The sequence below is a fragment of the Rhinatrema bivittatum genome, chromosome 6 (genome assembly GCF_901001135.1).
Source record: "Rhinatrema bivittatum chromosome 6, aRhiBiv1.1, whole genome shotgun sequence".
Lineage (NCBI taxonomy): Eukaryota > Metazoa > Chordata > Amphibia > Gymnophiona > Rhinatrematidae > Rhinatrema > Rhinatrema bivittatum.
Window position 1 is genome coordinate 171,788,270 of NC_042620.1, and position 17,609 is coordinate 171,805,878.

At 42.7% G+C, this 17,609-nt stretch overlaps 1 protein-coding gene across 1 annotated transcript in view; it reads right to left on the bottom strand.

Annotated features, from left to right (window-relative positions):
* The window catches only part of UNC80 (unc-80 homolog, NALCN channel complex subunit), a 437,997-nt gene that overhangs the window by 95,454 nt on the left and 324,934 nt on the right, over nucleotides 1-17,609 (bottom strand). The window contains 2 exon segments of the mRNA XM_029606152.1: nucleotides 9,204-9,329; nucleotides 12,391-12,514. Of these exon segments, the coding sequence (XP_029462012.1) occupies nucleotides 9,204-9,329; nucleotides 12,391-12,514 (250 nt within the window).

Below are 17,609 nucleotides of genomic sequence, written 5' to 3' on the forward strand. Positions count from 1 at the left end.
TTAAGTGATTAGTTTCCCAGCATTATCTTAAATTAGTTCTTTGATTATTATTCAGAACAGCTAACAATACTAGATCTAAATTTTCAAAAGGTTACACAGAAATTAGGCACCTGTACTTAAATGGTTATCAGCAATGGTTATATGTTTATCAGATTTTTGTGTAGCTGGGTCTGTCTAGCAGGCGACCCAGGGGACCTATAAGACACACTAGTAATGGTAGCTATTTAGATCAGATAGTGATGATAGAACTTGCAAGTTGGGTCTCCATTAACTCAGAAGCAGTAATCATGGAGGAGTGAGGTCATGGTTCTGCACTTCTACAGCTCTTGCCCTTTGCTTGGTATAATCCATTGAAGGCTAAATACTGGATGAGACCAATAATCACAAGAACCATAACAGAACAGAGTTTGAAGAAAATCTCCAACTGGGTGGGTAAGGCCTGAGAAAAGCATTGGATGGCCAAGGCAAGTCCAACAGTCGGCAAATATTGTAGGGGAAGGGGATTTGGAAAGCCCCAAGAAGATAATTGGAGCAGTGGAAGAAGCATCCTAAGGTACCAAAACTGGCTTGGAGCAGCAGTGGCAGCAGTGCATTGACAAAAATGGACCAGTAGGAGCAGAGCAATTCAGTAAGGAATGAAGCCAAACCCCCCCCCGCCCAAAGTGCACCTCAAGGGCTGAGACAAGAAGAAGAATGGTATCAAAAGTGCAAAGAGTGATGCAACAAGTATGCAAAGCAATAGATGGCCAGGGAAAGAGCAAGAGTTGGCACGTACCATAAGGGAAGGGGATCTGAAAACCAACAAGAAGAGAGCTGGAGTCACGGAGGATGTACCCTAAGATATCAAGACTGGCTTGGAGCCATGGTGGTGCTGGTGATTAAAAACTGAAACAGTAGGGCAAAGGGGTGCACCAAGAAGAATAGCTGACCCCCCCCCCACCCCAAGAAGTGTCTTAATGGCTGAGGTGGGAGGAGGAAAAATGGTGTGCAAAGGAATGGATGGCTAAGGGAAGACCAAGAGTTGGCAAGTAGCATAGGGGGAGGGGATTTGGACAGATGTTCCAAAATAGCCAGCGTGAGGGATGCCTGACTCAGTAGGATTGAGCCATGCATATGTTATCTACACATGACTGATACAGAGAAACTGTGAAAGGCTCATTCAATCAGTTATGGTTCCATCTGTTAGTTGTATAACTGTGGTTATTGTAGAGCTAATAATACTGACCAGTGCTGGTTCCCAAAAGTATAGTGTATAGTGTGCTGGCAAACTAAGTACAATGCAGGGCATTACGAACATCACAAAGTCATCAAAATTCCCAAGGTGTACCATGTAATTCATCATAAACAGCGCAAAGCTGTCAAAACTTCCAAGGCATAAAATACAGGGAACTGCAAATATCACAAAATCATCAAAATCCCCAAAGTGTACAATGTAGAGAATTGCAAACAGCATAAAATCATCATAAGCCCTGAGTACTGTCCATCATGTACAGCACAAAGGTGTCTAAACCCCTAAGGCTTGGAGAGCTGTTAATCACAAAGACCACAAATGTATCATAACCCCCAAAACTTGCTAACTTGTCTTGCCTTGGCTCTGACAAGGCTGTAAAATCACACAGGCAGGAGCTGGTTGCTATAATTAACAGTTTTGTTTTTCTGCTCAGCAATACACAACTATAGACTTAAATGGGCCATAGAGTTGAATGTGAATCATAAACAAATGAAACAGTTTTTGTTTTATATGTGTGTCCCTTCAATTAATTTTGAGAATCCCCCTATTAAATAAATATGGATTCATTTGTTCTGTTTTACCCATTCGTTTCACATGAAAGCACTTTTCTAGTATATGGCTCACTAGAAAATGTAATCGTGTGCAAACATTGGGCCGGGTTTTAAAAGGGTTACGCGCATAAGTTATGCGCGTAACCCTCTTAAAAGGCCCCTGCGCGCGCTGAGCCTATTTTGCATAGGCTTGGTGACGCGCGCAAGCCCTGGGACGCGCGTAATTCCTGGGGCTTTGCAAAGGGGCATGTCGGAGGCGTGTCGGGTGGGCGGCATGAATTTCGGGGTGGAGCAGGAGGCATGTCAGGGGCGTGGTCAAGGCCTCCGGACCAGCCCCCGGGTCGGGGGCTGGTCCGGAGGCCTCTGGCAGGCGTAAATCTGCCGACAATGGTAGGGGGGGTTTAGATAGGGCCGGGGGGGTGGGTTAGGTAGGGGAAGGGAGGGGAAGGTGAGGGGAAGCGGAAGGAAATTCCCTCCGAGGGAACAGGCAGCGCGTGCCGGGCTCGGCGCGCGCAGGTTGCACAAATGTGCACCCCCTTGCGCACGCCGACCCTGGATTTTATAAGATACGTGCGTAGCCGCGCGTATCTTATAAAATCCAGCGTACGTTTGTTCGCGCGTGGTGCGCGAACAAAAGTACGCGCAAGCGCTGTTTTTGAAAATGTACCCCAGTATGTACATAATTTGATTTTGCATGTACTTTTCTGAATGCAAAAAAGAGGTGTTCTGGAGTTGGATAAGAATTCAGATTTATGTGCATACTTTTGATTTTAAAAGGAAGGAGGTAATATTAAAAGGAGTTACATATGTAAATATAGCAAACCATTATAGCAATTTTAAAAGACATTTATGCGCATAAAGTGCATTTACACATGAAATCCTTTGGACAAGTCAATGGCATATATTGTATCAATTTTTAAAAGCCCACTTACAGGGCTAAAATGCATTTATATGTTAAAATCCAATTATAAATATGTACATTATTTTTAAAATCTGGCCCCATGCGCATAAATTCACATGCACAATTTATGCCATGTCAAGAGTAGGAGTAACATTGTGTGTGGGAGTTTGTGCTAGTATTTTCCAAAAATTTTTACAGCAAACGTATATACATGTTTTTGCTTTGAAAATTTGTGGAAAGTCTGTGGGTAAAAAGTGCCCACAAATATTGCTATCTTTGAAAATTATTCTTCCTGATGGTAATTTTATAAAGGAGGGGTTAGATTAAAGTCTGTGTGTTCCTTTTATGTATAGACTTTACCCCAAATTTTCAAACAGAGGCACATGAGTTCGCCTTGAAAAGGTTTGGATAAATAGCCTGGAACATGCACAAACTAACCCACAGAAAGTTATGCCTGATCTATCAAGGGTGCAAGGTAATGTTTGGCCAGCTGTGGGACATCCCCAAATGCCATGGCCTAGGATGCCAGCGACACAGCCAGAATGCCGCTATGTCACTCCTCCTGCGGGCTTTTCTAGTCATGGTGCACTGCTACTTAAAGGCCCTGTGGCAAGAAATAACATTGCCAGTGCCCAGGGATGACATCGTGCAGCTGGGTATTTAAACCCCAGTTGCGCTTCAAGTAAAAGCCTCAGTAATAAGTCCTCTTCCAGTCTTGTAGTGTAATGCTTTCAGTGATGCCTTGTTTTCTTGCTGCATTGCCTTGTCATTGTCCTGCCCTGTCTTACTGTTACCTTGCCTTGCCTCCCCTTGTCTGCCCCTGTCGTGTATTGGTCCCTTCGTGTCCTACCCCGGTCTTATATGTCTCTGCTTGATTCCTGGTTTGACCTCGGCTTGGACCTTTGCTATTCTTCTGGATCTAATCCTGTCCTGACCTCTGCCTATACCTTGATGTTTCCTGATCTCTGCTTGCCCTGACCTCTGCCTGGAACTCGATGCTGCCTGATATTTGCCTTCTCTGACCTCTGCCTGGATCTCATCACAGCTTACTCACTCCTGCCTTGACATTAGCCTGCTACTTTAACTCGCCAAACTGCTCCTTATGGGACCCTTGCTTAAGCCCTGCCAGCCCCTGGAACCCAAGGACTCAACCTGAGGGGATTGGGGCTGGTATAGGTGAAGCCCTAGCTCCACTCCTTGTAACAACATGTCCACCTGGTGTGGGCCTAGTAGGTTTGCCTGCTATGCTGTGTCAACTATGCCACTGCCAAAGGGCTCACATCTGTGACAATTGCTGAGGCCATGAACTCAGTGGACTTGTCTCTGGCTCAGGCTATTAGAGGGTTGGCTTCCAAGTCCAGCAACAGCAAGACCAGTTCAACTATATGACTGGCATCCTCCAAGGTCTTACAGCCCTAAAGGATTCCAATGAGGTCCACGTACTTGCACCAGCACTGGTATCTCCCCCAGCTGCAGCCTTCTGACATCTGGGACTCCATCACCCAGGTATGACAGGAATCCCAAGGTCTGCAGAGGCTTTATTATCCAGTGCATGATGCACTTTGATCTATAGGCCACCAGCTTTTCTTTGGACCAGACCAAGATAACATTTATTCTCTCTCTCCTGACTGGTTCCTCCCTAGCCTGGGCTTCAGCACTATGGGAAAGGAACGATTCTCATGTAGGGAATCTGGATAACTTCCTTAAGTAGTTCCGGGACATTTTTTGATATGCTTGGATGGTCCTCCTCAGCTGCCATTGAATTACTCCGCATTAGGCAAGGCACCCATACGGATGGGGATTATGCCATTCAGTTCCAGACATTTGCCATATTTATTTATTTATTTATTTAATAGACTTTTTTTTATATTCCACTTTTTGTACTTTTTTCAGCGCTTCAAAGTGGATTACTTTCAGGTACTGTAGGTATTTCCCTATCCCCAGAGGACTTACAATCTAAGTTTGTACCTGAGTTTCATTAGGTGAAGACAATCTGATCACCATTTTTTGGCATGGCCTTGCGAACTGCATCAAGGATGAGCTAGCTGGATGGGACTTGCAACCCTGATTGGAAGATCTCATCACACTTGCCATTCATATGGTCCTCTGCTTCCAAGAGCAGGCCCAGAAGAGAGAAGCATTTCAATCTGGGTCCTCTGATTCCCATCATGGATGCCACACTGGCTTCCTCCACAGAAGAGTCTATACAATTTGGCAGGGCCCAGCTCACAGAAGACAAGAAGCAGATATGCTAGCAGCTCAACCTCTGCCTCTATTGTGCTGCTCAGGGAAGTTTGCTGGCTATTGTCCCGAGAAGGTGGAAACTTCCATGCCTAGGGTTGGTTGGAGAGGCAACCCTAGGCCAGCTTTCATCCTCTCTTCAATTACTCGTGCTAATTAGCCTCACCTCCAATGATACAGAGGTGCATACAGAGGCGTTCCTGGCCTCCGGTGCTGAAGGCAATTTCACTGACGAAGCACTGGTACGTCAGTTCAACCTTTTCACAGAGACCCTGGAGAAACCAGTTATCATCTCCTCAGGTTTATGGAGAAATCCTCCCTGGCCAGCTGTCCTCCATTATCTTGCCACTCACTCTTAGACTGGGCTTCTGCACTATGAAAGCATCACACTCTTATGTATTAGCCAAGGCAGTCAATCTGATCATCCTTAGCTTACCCTGGCCGATGGTCCACAATCCCACAATAAATTGGCAGGCTCTGCAGATTATCACAGGTGCCCATCTGTCAGCAACAATTTGTCACGTGGGTCTCCCCATCAGTGCCAGTGGCCTGGACTCTGACCCCGGGCCTTCTAGGTCTTCCTCCTCAATATGCGGTGTTTGCACATGTCTTCAGCAAGAAGCATGCAGAGACACTGTCACCCCAAAGGTCCTATGACTGTCCAATCAACCTGCTCCCATGGAAATACCCCTACAGGCAGGATCTATCCACTATCCGCTGTGGAAACGGCAGCCATGACAACCTACATCAAAGAAAACCTGGAGCAGGATTTATCAGCCCTTCGTCTTTTCCAGCAGGAGAAGGCCTCTTCTTTGTCAGCAAGGAGGATGGCTTCCTTAGGCCATGCATCATCTACAGGGTTCTCAATACTATAATCTGAAAGAATAGATATCTGCTGCCTCTAAATATGGAACTTTTTTACTGCCTACGTGGAGCACAAATATTTACCAAGCTAGAGCTCAGAGGAGTCTATAAAGTCATTAGGATCCAAGAAGGGGATGAATGGAAGATGGCATTCAACATGACAATATATCTAGTAATGCCATTCAGCCTTTGCAATTTCCAACATATGGTTAACAAAATTTTCAGAGACCTCTTCTACTCTCAGGTCCTAATATATCTGGAAAACATTCTCATTTTTTCACACTCCTTGATACAGCACTGAGAGCATGTTAAACAAGTGCTTTAGAGATTCCTTGAGAATCGTCTAACTCCCAAGCTCGAGAAGTGCACCTTTGAGGAGAAACTACCTTTCCTGAGCTATATTACCTCCCACCATGGCCTGTGCATGGACCCAGAAAAAATGAAGACCATTCAGGATTGGCCTCAGCTAGTGGGACTCAAGGCCCCGCAAAGGTTTTTAGCCTTCACTAATTACTACCAGCAGTTTGTACACGGGTGTTCCTCACTGGCAGCTCCTCTAACTGATTTTACAAATAAAGGTGCTGCCACCAGGAATTGGTCTGAAGACACTGTCCAAGCCTTCCATCATCTCAAGCAGGTGTTTCTCAAGGATCTTTCTAGGCCCTTTATTGTGGTGGTAGATGCTTCTGCTACTGGGGTGGGGGCTGTCCTCCCAGAGCATAACAATAAATGTACTCTCATGCCTTGCTTTTTCTTTTCCAAAAAGTTCACGCCCATGGAAAGGAATTGCACCATTGGAGACAAATAACTTCTGGTAGTGATACTGGCCTTGGAGGAATGATGCTACTTACTGGAGGAAGTTAGACATCCAGTCACTGACCATAAAAATCTGCAGTACCTCCAGCAAGCCTAGAGGATAAATATATGGCAGGCCCTATGGTCTTTATTTTTTAACTGCTTTGACTTTGAGCTCCAATACTGACTGGCGGAGAAGAATCAGCATGCCGATGTCCTTTCACAGTCTTTAAAAAACAGAAGGCCTGACAGAATCTCCCCACCACATTATTAATCTTGCAAGAATTGTGGTGGCCGCTGCAGTTCCAGTACCAGTTTGTAAAATGGTGACTCTCAAACACCTCTGGGAGAAAGTTCTAAAGTGGGCCCATGATTCCCACCTGGCAGCCCATCCTGGGGTAGCCAAAACAACGTAACTGCTCCATTACCACCATTGGTGGCTTTGAGTGAGGCATGATGTGCAGTGCTATATCAAGTCCTGTCCTAATTGTGCAGTTAACAAGAGCTCTCATGCTTTCCCAGGGCTGTTACAGGTATTGCCAGTCCCCGAGAGACCATGGACCCACGTCGCCATGGACTTTGTCACAAACCTGCCTCCCTCTAACAGCTGTATTACCATCTGGGTTGTGGTGGTCTGGTTCTCAATGATGGCTTATTTCATCCCACTCTCTGGACTCCCGTCAGCTCCAGAACTGGCTTGTCTATTTTTCTAGTACATCTTCTGACTCCACAGCTTACCCAATCACATTCTCTCAGACCGAGGAGTGCAGTTTACAGCTAGGATCTGGAGAAGCCTGGGTAAGAAATTTGAAATCTCAGTGGACTTTTTTTCAGCATACTACCTGCAAAGTAATGGACAGATGGAAACACCCAATCAAATCCTCAAGGGATTACTAAGGGCCTTTGTGAACAGTCAGCAAGATGATTGGGCATCTCTCTTTCCTTGGACAAAATTCTGCCATAACAATCATATCTGAGACACTATGTGGTCTTCCCCTTTTAGATCTTATATGGCAGACATCCACGGGTCCCACTTCCTATACCCGTAGCAATCCCATATCCCACAGCTGACACAGGGGGCCAAGATCTTGAAGAACTGTGGCAAAAGCCCCAGCAACGTCTCACCTTGGCCACTGAAAAATACAAGAAGCAAGCTAACAAAAGATTCCAGCTGGCACCTCATCTTAAACCCGAAGATTTAGTATGGCTAAATACCCGCAGTCTGCAACTGAAAAATCCATCTACGAAGTTTTCATCCCATTTCGTAGGCCTATTTCCCACCATTCGGCAAATTGGGCCAGTTGCATATCAATTGAGACTGCCATCTACCATTCAGGTCCACAGAGTTTTCCATGTGTCTCTCCTCAAGTCTCTACTGTTGTCTTGGCCCTCACGATTTCTTCCTAAACCGATGGAGGTGACCTTGGAGAGGAGATTGAGTAAGAGTTCAGGAGATCCTAAACTTCAAACATATCTAAAAGAAGCTCCACTACCGTATGTCCTGGAAGTAATTTGGCCCCGAAGAGCCCTCTTGGGCACTGGCTTTTAACGTACAAGCTCCTTGACTTCCTCAAGAATTCCATCTTCTTTTCCCATGTAAGCCTAAATACAAAGCCTTGGGACAGGGGCTTAGGAGGGAAGTACTGTAACATTTGACTGGCTGCACTTACCCCCAAACACCTGACATATGATGACATCGATGTGGCCAGGATGCCACTATGCCACTCTCCTGTGGGCTTTCCTAGGCATGCATATGAGCGGCGCAATATCACCTATAGGCCCAGGCAGCGGAAAATCTCATTGCCGGAGCCCAGTGAAGATGTCACGCAGCTAGATATTTAAACCCCAGCCGTACTTCAAGCAGATGCTTCAGCAACTCCTGCAGTCTTGTAGTGCTTGTTGCTCTCAGTGTTGCCCTCTCTCCTCATTGCCTTGCCATTACCCTGCCCTGCCTTACCATTGCCTTGCCTGTCCCTGTTGTGTCTTGGTCCCTTTGTGTCTTGCCCTGGTCTTGTCTGTCTCTGCATGACTCCTGGTTTGCTTCAGCTTGAGCCAATAGGCAGTGGAGATGATGAGCGGTATACGCTAATGGTGATTAACCATAAGTAGAAATGGTATAGCGCTGGAGAATCACGATCCTTGTGGTGAGTTAATCAAAAAATGAGTGCTTAAGGCACGCGTTTCCACCTTTTATTCAGGGATACTTAAAGCAAAGCTTCAGCTTGAACGTAGACTACTTTTCTGGATCTCTGCCTGCCCTGACCTCTGCATGGACCTCGACATCACTTACTTGCTGCCTGTTCTGACCTTGGCCTGACCCTTCCTTACAGGACCCTTCCCTAAGACCTGCGGGCCCCTGGAATCCTACAGGGAATGGGATTAGTATAGGTGGTGCCCTAGTCCCAGTCCTTATAAGAGCGTGTCCACCTGTTATCAGTGTTGTTATTCTCCTTGTTTGTTTGTGTAACACAGACTGCAAGGCAAATTAGGCAAAAAGCCATTACATGCATAGATTCCAAGGTCCTGAGTCCTCAGATTTTTCTCCCATGTCCCATGCAAATTGAAAAACACGTAAGTTAGAGGCATAATGATTAACAGATAATAACAGCAAAATGCGCACCTGTATCTGTAATGCTACAAGTCGAACAACAGCTGTGCTGAAGGGTAGAGGAGGAGACAAGTAAGGGCTAAGATGGAGCAGTGGCAATCCATCAGCAACACTGGAAGGTCCCACCACTCCCATCACCTGTAGTACACAGAAAATGCATGAACAACACTAACCATGGCATTCAGTTTCTTGCAGTCATAATGGAAGCTTGAAAGACGTTTTAAGATAAAACATATCACCACAAAGCAGGAATAAAGCAGAAACCTATTTCCATTCGTATCTTCTTTCATGCTAGTAATTGAGTCCTACCACGAGTCTTTGCTTTCTTCTAGGCCATGGAAAAGTGATGGTGACAACCTCAGTCTCTTGTCAATTGAAAACAGGCTTGAGTCAACGGAAGCTGATGTTTCATAGTGTGACAAAACATTTTCTCCAGTGTGATGTCTATGTTAGTGCAAGACCTAGCACTGTACACCAGCACTCCAGCTCAAAGCAGCTCCATTTCTTAATTGGTATATGAAGCATTTCACAGAAACAGGCACAAAGAAATATACATAGAGACAAGCAAAGCAGCTTACACTTACACAACTACATTCACAAACATAAGCCTTCGTTAGAAGCAAAAACATAGGCACAAACACACTTATGCCAACCACCAATTCAGAAATTTAAACCCGGAGCTCTCAGTGATGGCTGAAAAGTATGTTTTTGAGGCTATCCATAATGAATATTCTAAGATATATTTGCAAACATATGGTCTAAGAACAAGGCTAATTTACATAGCATGTGGCCCTCGAGGACTAGAGTTGAGAATTCCTGACTAATAGGGTCATTTATCAAAAAGTGTTATGACGTTAACACACATGATAACGCGTTAATGCGTGCGTTAATGCCATAACGCATGCGATAATAGTTACTGCATGGCGCAAATGCAAATTTTTTGAATGGGCAGGATTGGGGAGGGGTTTGGGCAAGATTAATTAAAATGAGGGGCAATATTGCACTGTATGACAGCATGGTTTTAACACCGGAAATAACTACATCTCTTTTCCTGGCATTAAGCTATGTGATATGCCTGAAACTGCTGTAATGCAATTTGTGATATATATTACAAATTGCATTTCGGTCATTTCTGGGCTTTGGGAGAGGGGAGGAGGGAGAGGAAGAAGGGAGAGGGAGAGGGGAGAGAGGGCAATGAGAGGGATAGGGAGGATGGAGAGGGGAGAAGGGAGAGGGAGAGGGGGAAGGGAGAGGGAGGAGAGGGGAGGGAGACGGGAAAGAGAGGTACCCTGTTAGAGTCCATCAAGCTAGAGTGAGAGAACATTGTAGAAATCTCATCATTGTGAGACATTCCTTACTCAAAATGACGTTAAATTTTCACAGAGGTATACTGTGCCATTTGTACATTTCACTCTGCCTTACAACTGACCCCTAAACCACACCAACAACTCACCTTGAGCTATTAACTGGCCCTCCTATAGAGATATAAATGGTTGACTACTATGAAGGCCTTACAAAGAGTCTGTCTGTCTCTCTCTCTCTCAGAACAAATTAAACTTTGAGTTAAGATAAATATTCCTGTGCTAAAGGTTTCAAGAAAATGTATTTTTAAATTATAATAGTATGTCAACATTATTTTTTAGGGCTAATCTTCATAGCATTCTAATATCTGGATGGTAAACTCCATCAACATTTTTCTGTGTGTGCTACAATTACAAAGAGGCCAATGCAATACAGTGCGCTCAAACGAGCACAATGTTTAACCCGCTGTCGGACGTGGGTTAAATAGGTGCTAATCCACCCCCTAATGCAATAGGGGGATTAACACCTATTTAAGCGCGTCCGACGCGGAGTGAATGAGTTAGCGCTCATCACATGCAAATGCATGTGAATGAGGCTATTACTCATTCATTCTGCATCTCAGATGCACATTTATCGCTCAGATAAACGCCTGCCTGGATCAGGCGTTAATATCTGAGCGCATGTCGAAGAAGTACAGAAAAGCAGAAAAAACTGCTTTTCAGTACTTCTACAATTAAAAAAAAACCTCGGCAGACCGCTGAGTTAAGAAGACCGACACCGGTAAACTCGGCATTGGTTTTCATAACCAGCCATCTGCCAGTAATGAAAACGGATGCCGATAAACTCGTTTTCATTACTGGTAGATGGCCGGTTATGAAAACCGATGCCGAGTTTACCGGCGTCGGTCTTCATAACCGGCAGCTGCCGCGGGGTCTTGTTAGCAAGGAGGCGCTAAGGTCGCGCAAGCGACCCTAGCTCCTCCTTGCTAGCATGACCCCGTAATTTGCATATTGCGGGTGCCATGCTTGCGCTTAGAAAGCAGGCGCTGAAAATAAATGCCCGCTTTCTGCAAAATTTATTGCATCGGCCCCAAAGTTCTTCTGGTTGACAGCACACATTCTGTCATATACATTTGCAACTAACCACTATTGTACGTTGACTATAACAGATACACACACTCTACTACACATACGCAGACACCCTCTCTACTACACTTATTCTTACATTAGCATGCATCCATATAACACTAGAAAATAAGCTCTGTGTTCAATCAATGTCTATGGACAAAATTCTTGCGAAAACATTGCCCTATGTGATTTATAACTCTGTATCATATATAAAACTTCCCAGCTCCTAACTAGAGCAATCTGCAGCTGCGATGCAAGGAATAATGAAAAAAAGGTGATGAACTCTAAAGGGTAGATTTTAAAACCCATGAGCGCGTAAAATCCCAGGATTTACACACGTGGCCGGGTCCTAAGCGTGCCGGGTGAATTTTTAAACATGCCCGGCCACTCGCGTAAACCCCGGTACGCGAATAAGTGCCAGGGCCTGAAAAGGGTGCGGGCTGGGATGGAGGCCGGCCAGAACAGCAGAGCAGCAAGTAATAAAATAAAAACATTCCAGCCAGGTACGTTAGGTTTGTGAGGTGGGGAGGAGAGGGGAAGGGAAAGGAAGGTTAGGCAGGGGGGTTAAGGAAGTTCCCTCCCAGTCCACTCCTTAATTGGAAACCCAGATTGCGTCGCTGCGTGGAGTTTGTAAAAGTCCCCCCACCCTTGCGTGCATGTATTAAAATCTACTCCTAAATCTTCAGTTCGAAGAGCTGGCAGTTGAATTTTGACTCATCGGGTTATGTAAAAATAGAACAGATTCATTGTACTGCCACTTAGGTACTCACCAGGTTCACACAGACATTGATCAATGACCTAAGATGAGGCAGAAAGGATATGATTGGCTGCCTCTGTAGTGTCAAACAAACCCCTTCAATCAAATTGCTGGCAGGTTCCCACTCAACCTGTCGCCTGCAATATAACGGGAGGTGCTGTTAGCTGCAGCAGGGTGAAAGGATATGACATTGTTAGAGGACTGACACAGCAATGCACAATACTCAGTGGCAAGCTCCTCAGAGAACATCTCTGGCAGGTTAGCATTGCATTTCAGTAATGTCACAAAGACTTTGTGCTGTGTATCCCTTGTGCAAATGTGTTTTCACAGAAAGGGCAGGATTAACTCAGGAGGAAAATATAGTGAAGATTCAATAATATCTTCCTGTTCTCATTTCATTGCTTAAGCAGTAAGAAAGATATGGTAGTGTTGCGAGATGGCATGAAAGTGCATGCTGAACCCTGATTCAGATACCACAACTACCACCCACCACCCACCATACCTCCAAGGGCTTAAGTTACAAATGTTTTTCCAGTTGGCACAAAATGAGAAACTGCTTTATAAATCAGGCCACATGCCGTACTGCATTTATATAAATGCAGATTGCTTATTCCAACTTATTCTCAAAATCAGTATTTATAAAAGAAAGTCAATATTGCATCTTTGTCAGCTGCTTTTGTTTGTTTTCATTTCAGTGCAACTCTAGAGTTACTCTGTATTAAGATGACATCAAAATCTGTTAAGCTGCTTTGCCATTAGTTCCATTTAATATCACAACTGTTGAACTGCCCAATATTAATATCGAATATCAGGTGGAAAACAGAAACAAACCAAGAAACAGTCTGTTGGAGAATGGACTTTCACGTAAACTGGGGCAAAAATGCAGATTTTACCCCCCGGAAAGCTTTTGAAAATGACCCCTGCAGAATTAAAATGCAATATAAAATGCACTTTTCCTCCCCGAACTAAACGCGAGCCAGGAATGTGTCTATTACATATTTATTTATTTATTTATTTAACATTTTTTATATACCTGTATTTGTGTGGCACATCATATCGGTTTACAAGTGACTCAAAAACAAGAGAGAAAGTACATTAAAGGAGGGGCATGCAATTGGGATGGGAGGGAATAAACAGAGTTTAAAGATAAGCGATACTTTAGTGATTAACCACATGGTAAGTGATTAACTGATTAAAAGAGAGATGCATTAATTTACAAGATACATTATTATTTACAATTAGGAGGATTAAGACTAGATATTGCAATTATTATTCACATGTAGAGGAAGCCACTGTATGGTTGTTGGGTGGCGGTTAGATTAGGGAGGGAGGGGGAGGAAAAGAGGGGGAGGGATAAAATATGGATAAAAGTGTGTGCCCACTAAGGGAGGGCAGTTTTCAGGAAGCAAGTTTACGTGCATCAATTGCTATTTTCCTGCATAAATGGTTTTGAAAATTGTCCTCCCTATTTTAAACTTTGGTTTCATGTGCTTTAAATATTTAAAATATATTTTGGATTAAAGGGGTTTTAAAAAATTTGTATTCTTGCTCTTCTTTCTTTTTTCTCACTTCAGGCTGATGTTTTTAATATAGGTATATATCTATATCTATCTATATATATATATATGATGTCTCACATTGTTAAACAAGAACGCCTGTTAACAATGTGAGATACCGTAATCCGAGTGGGAGCACCATGTTCAGATAAGTTATTTTTTCAAAATGTTTCCCTGATGCAGTCCCATGGACAAAACATTAGCTAATGTCAGGGACTTTGACTGTTATGAGTGTTGATTGTTAGATGTATAAGATTGATGACACCAGATTTTTGATAAGTACAAGGGAATTTATTTTAGTATACATATAGCAAAGTTTGACAGTGGAGATTTTACTTGCCATAAAAAATATAGAGACATTTGAGAGGTAGATGATTGAGAAGACCGGAAGTGGTTGCAATAGATGATGCACGTCATGCTACTTATATATAGTGTTGTAATGCGATGTAAACCATTTTTGGGCACTTTGCATTATTTTTGTGCTATAGAAGTATTTTGGAAACATTACAAGTACGCGTGTACTTGTGATGTCACATAAATGTTAACAGAGAAATAATGGTGTGTTCCAGAGCAGGGTTTGGAAGGAAGCACATGAGTTGCAATTTTCTTAGTGGTACATGCACATACATTATTGAAGTTTCTAGACTATTACAACTGCTAATGAAGTCACAGATGTGAAATTGCACTTGATTTTGAGTCTGCAGGTTTTGGCTGGGAGGTCTATGTTATGTGGTGTGGGATGAAATGCTAGAGGCTCTAGATGAACTGGAGGAGTTATGGATAAACTGGCAGAGGTTTTGGCAAATTGGTGGTCCAAGTATGTACACAAATATTTTCATACACAAAGTATGCACACATATATTTTCTAAAATACCTGCCTCTGAGAATAAATGAGGGTTAGTAAGCACATGGTACAGTTATTATGTGCATATCATTTATGTGCAGACTTTTATAAAATGAGTAGAGAAGTATGTATTTTACAAATGTCTGCACGTACTGAAACATATGCATGTACTTTCAGGGTAGAAATACACAACATTTTAGAAACTGTGAGGTTTCCACCATACAGTTCATAAAATACTGCTGAACTTTAGGTGCTCCCATTTATGCGTGTATGTGCTGACTTACACAGACCACTGACAATTATCCTCTCTGTGTGGTATTTTCCAAGAAAAATGTACCTGCACAAAACGGAGGTTGCAAACATCTGTGGGTATTAAGTATTAATGGCAAGTTTCTAAGCAAAAGAACATATGTACTCTCGCTGTGAAAAGTAGTGCACAGTTTCTGGGTGCTTTGAAAACTGCCCCATAAAATATTTAAAATATGCCACATGCAACCAGGACATGTTTTGGCAAAAATGCCTTCTTTGGGGGATCTTCAAAAATGTTAATAGACCATTAAAAGCAAAGATAAAAAGGCAAACCAAGGTCCTTATCTTTCTTTCTTTTCTGCATCACTGGAGCAGAATCCATTTTCAGCAACTATGAAAGAAGCTGCCCAACCTGTCAGATACTTTCAATACTAGGGAAATTAATTTGTTTTGTTTCATTACTTTAGGCGCAAACAAATTTTTTATGCTCATAAAATCATCTTTACCAGAATAAAATCAATTTTATTCACATACAGAAATGCATGCATGCATAAAAACATGAGTAACAAAACAAAACACAACAAAATTAAAAAATGCAAAGACTAATCCAAGAGAACCTGCTTTGGGCTGATAAGTAACCAACTATAACAAAAAAAAAATAATGAAATAAATAAGCGGAATGAAACAAAACATGTTTCCACGCATACCCCTATTCCTTATCAATGTATCCGATTTCGGAGCGGCCTTGGAGGGAACAGGGAAAGCCATTGGGCCTCCCCTAGGGCTCGGCTCGGCGCGCACAAGATGCACGTGTGCACCCCCTTGCACGCGCCGACCCTGGATTTTATAACATGCGCGCGGCAGCGAGCACATGTTATAAAATCGGGGGTACATTTGTGCGTGCCGGGTAGCGAACACAAATGTACCCCCCGCCGCGCGTAATTTTAAAAATCTGCCCCATAGCAATTAGCAAACAAAATGATGGGATGTGTTCCATGATTTTTTTCATATAATTGGAGTTTTTGGATACAGGAACCTCATATGTAAGGTGCTGTACTGTGGTTTAATATGTTAAAATTTGGGGTTTGATATATATATATTTCCCGTATTTTTAACCATTGTTTGAATGAAGATTTCTTTTAACATTTTCTTTTTTGTTCCCCTCTCTTTTTTGCTTTGGGCTAATGATTATAATACAGGTCCTGGTTTATATGAGAACCCCTTCTCTCACACTGTTTCTTGTGAGTTTGGGTCTTTTTCTATTTTCCACCACTCAATATGATTTTCTCTTTGGTGTGCTAGTCCCGCCATCTTTTTGTTGCCTTTTCTAATATAACAATTAAACATGAACTACTCACCAAGAGGCAAGAATTTCATTATCAGCACACAATCGGGCTGTAAGAAGGAAATGCTCCCTTAAAGGAAATAAAAAATGTATCCTAGTTTGTCACGGCTATCAGCGGGAGGGAATGGGCATTAAAGAATAAAGCAGGGAATTAAAAAATACTTAGGGTAAAGAGTCAAACCTCCTTGCTCTTCAGACTAGGTGGCTGAAGTCTGCTATCCTGGGTATTTGGCTAGGCTGGGTGATGGGGTACAATTCATAATGTAGTTGTAATGGCAAATGTTTAAACTTAGGAAGGACTTGGGTAGATTTAAACTACTGAAATAGTTCTTATTTGTATTTTAAAGCCTCTTGTCAGTATATTGTGCACTACATTTTTAGCTCAGTTAAACTTATCAGATACCACTGTACCATACTCATAAGTAGAGCAATATACTTTGTGTGGAAAACACGTAACATTTTTATTTGAATTTGAAGATGTGTTCCTCAATACTTGATGTCTCTATTATTAGCCAGCCTGCAATATTTCTCTCCTACCCTGCCCAGATTACAATTACATGACATGTCAGGGAAATGTATTAAACTGTAAAACAAACCTCATTAACGTGTAATGTTCACTAATTGGTGGAATTAAGTACAATAGCAAGTGTAGCAGGCAGGCTACTAAAGATTAACCTCATTCAAAGGTTTCAAATCTGGTCCCTCAGAATCTCCAACAGATCTGGTTTTTCAGATGATCGACAATGAATACTGATGGGGTACATTTACATAGAGTTGGTCAAAAATCCAGTTTAATTTTCATATTTGGGTTTCACTGAAAGCAGATCTGGAAGTGCGAGATTTAGGTACCACTGAGCTAAAAAATACATTTTGTTTGCCAGCAGTGCTTTTTGATCAACTCACTGCTTAGTACATTTGCTGGTTTGCTCTATGAAAGTGGCCCTATATGAAAATGTCCCCAACAAATAAACCTGTGACCTGCTGCTTCTAAGGGCGTGATTCATTAAAGATATTTTTGTTACATTTCTCCAAAATGGAAGACAACTATCGTGGTCAGTGTACTGACACCCTATTGCATTATCTAATGCACAAGAAGTCAGAATGTGAGAAAAATATCACTTTACTTTTTCACTTATTTTCCAAAAGTTTTCTTTCCATATTGAACATGATCATTTAAATATTTGTAACTGTTCTTATATGTTGAAAAATCACAGATCCTTTTTTATTTTTTTTTTACT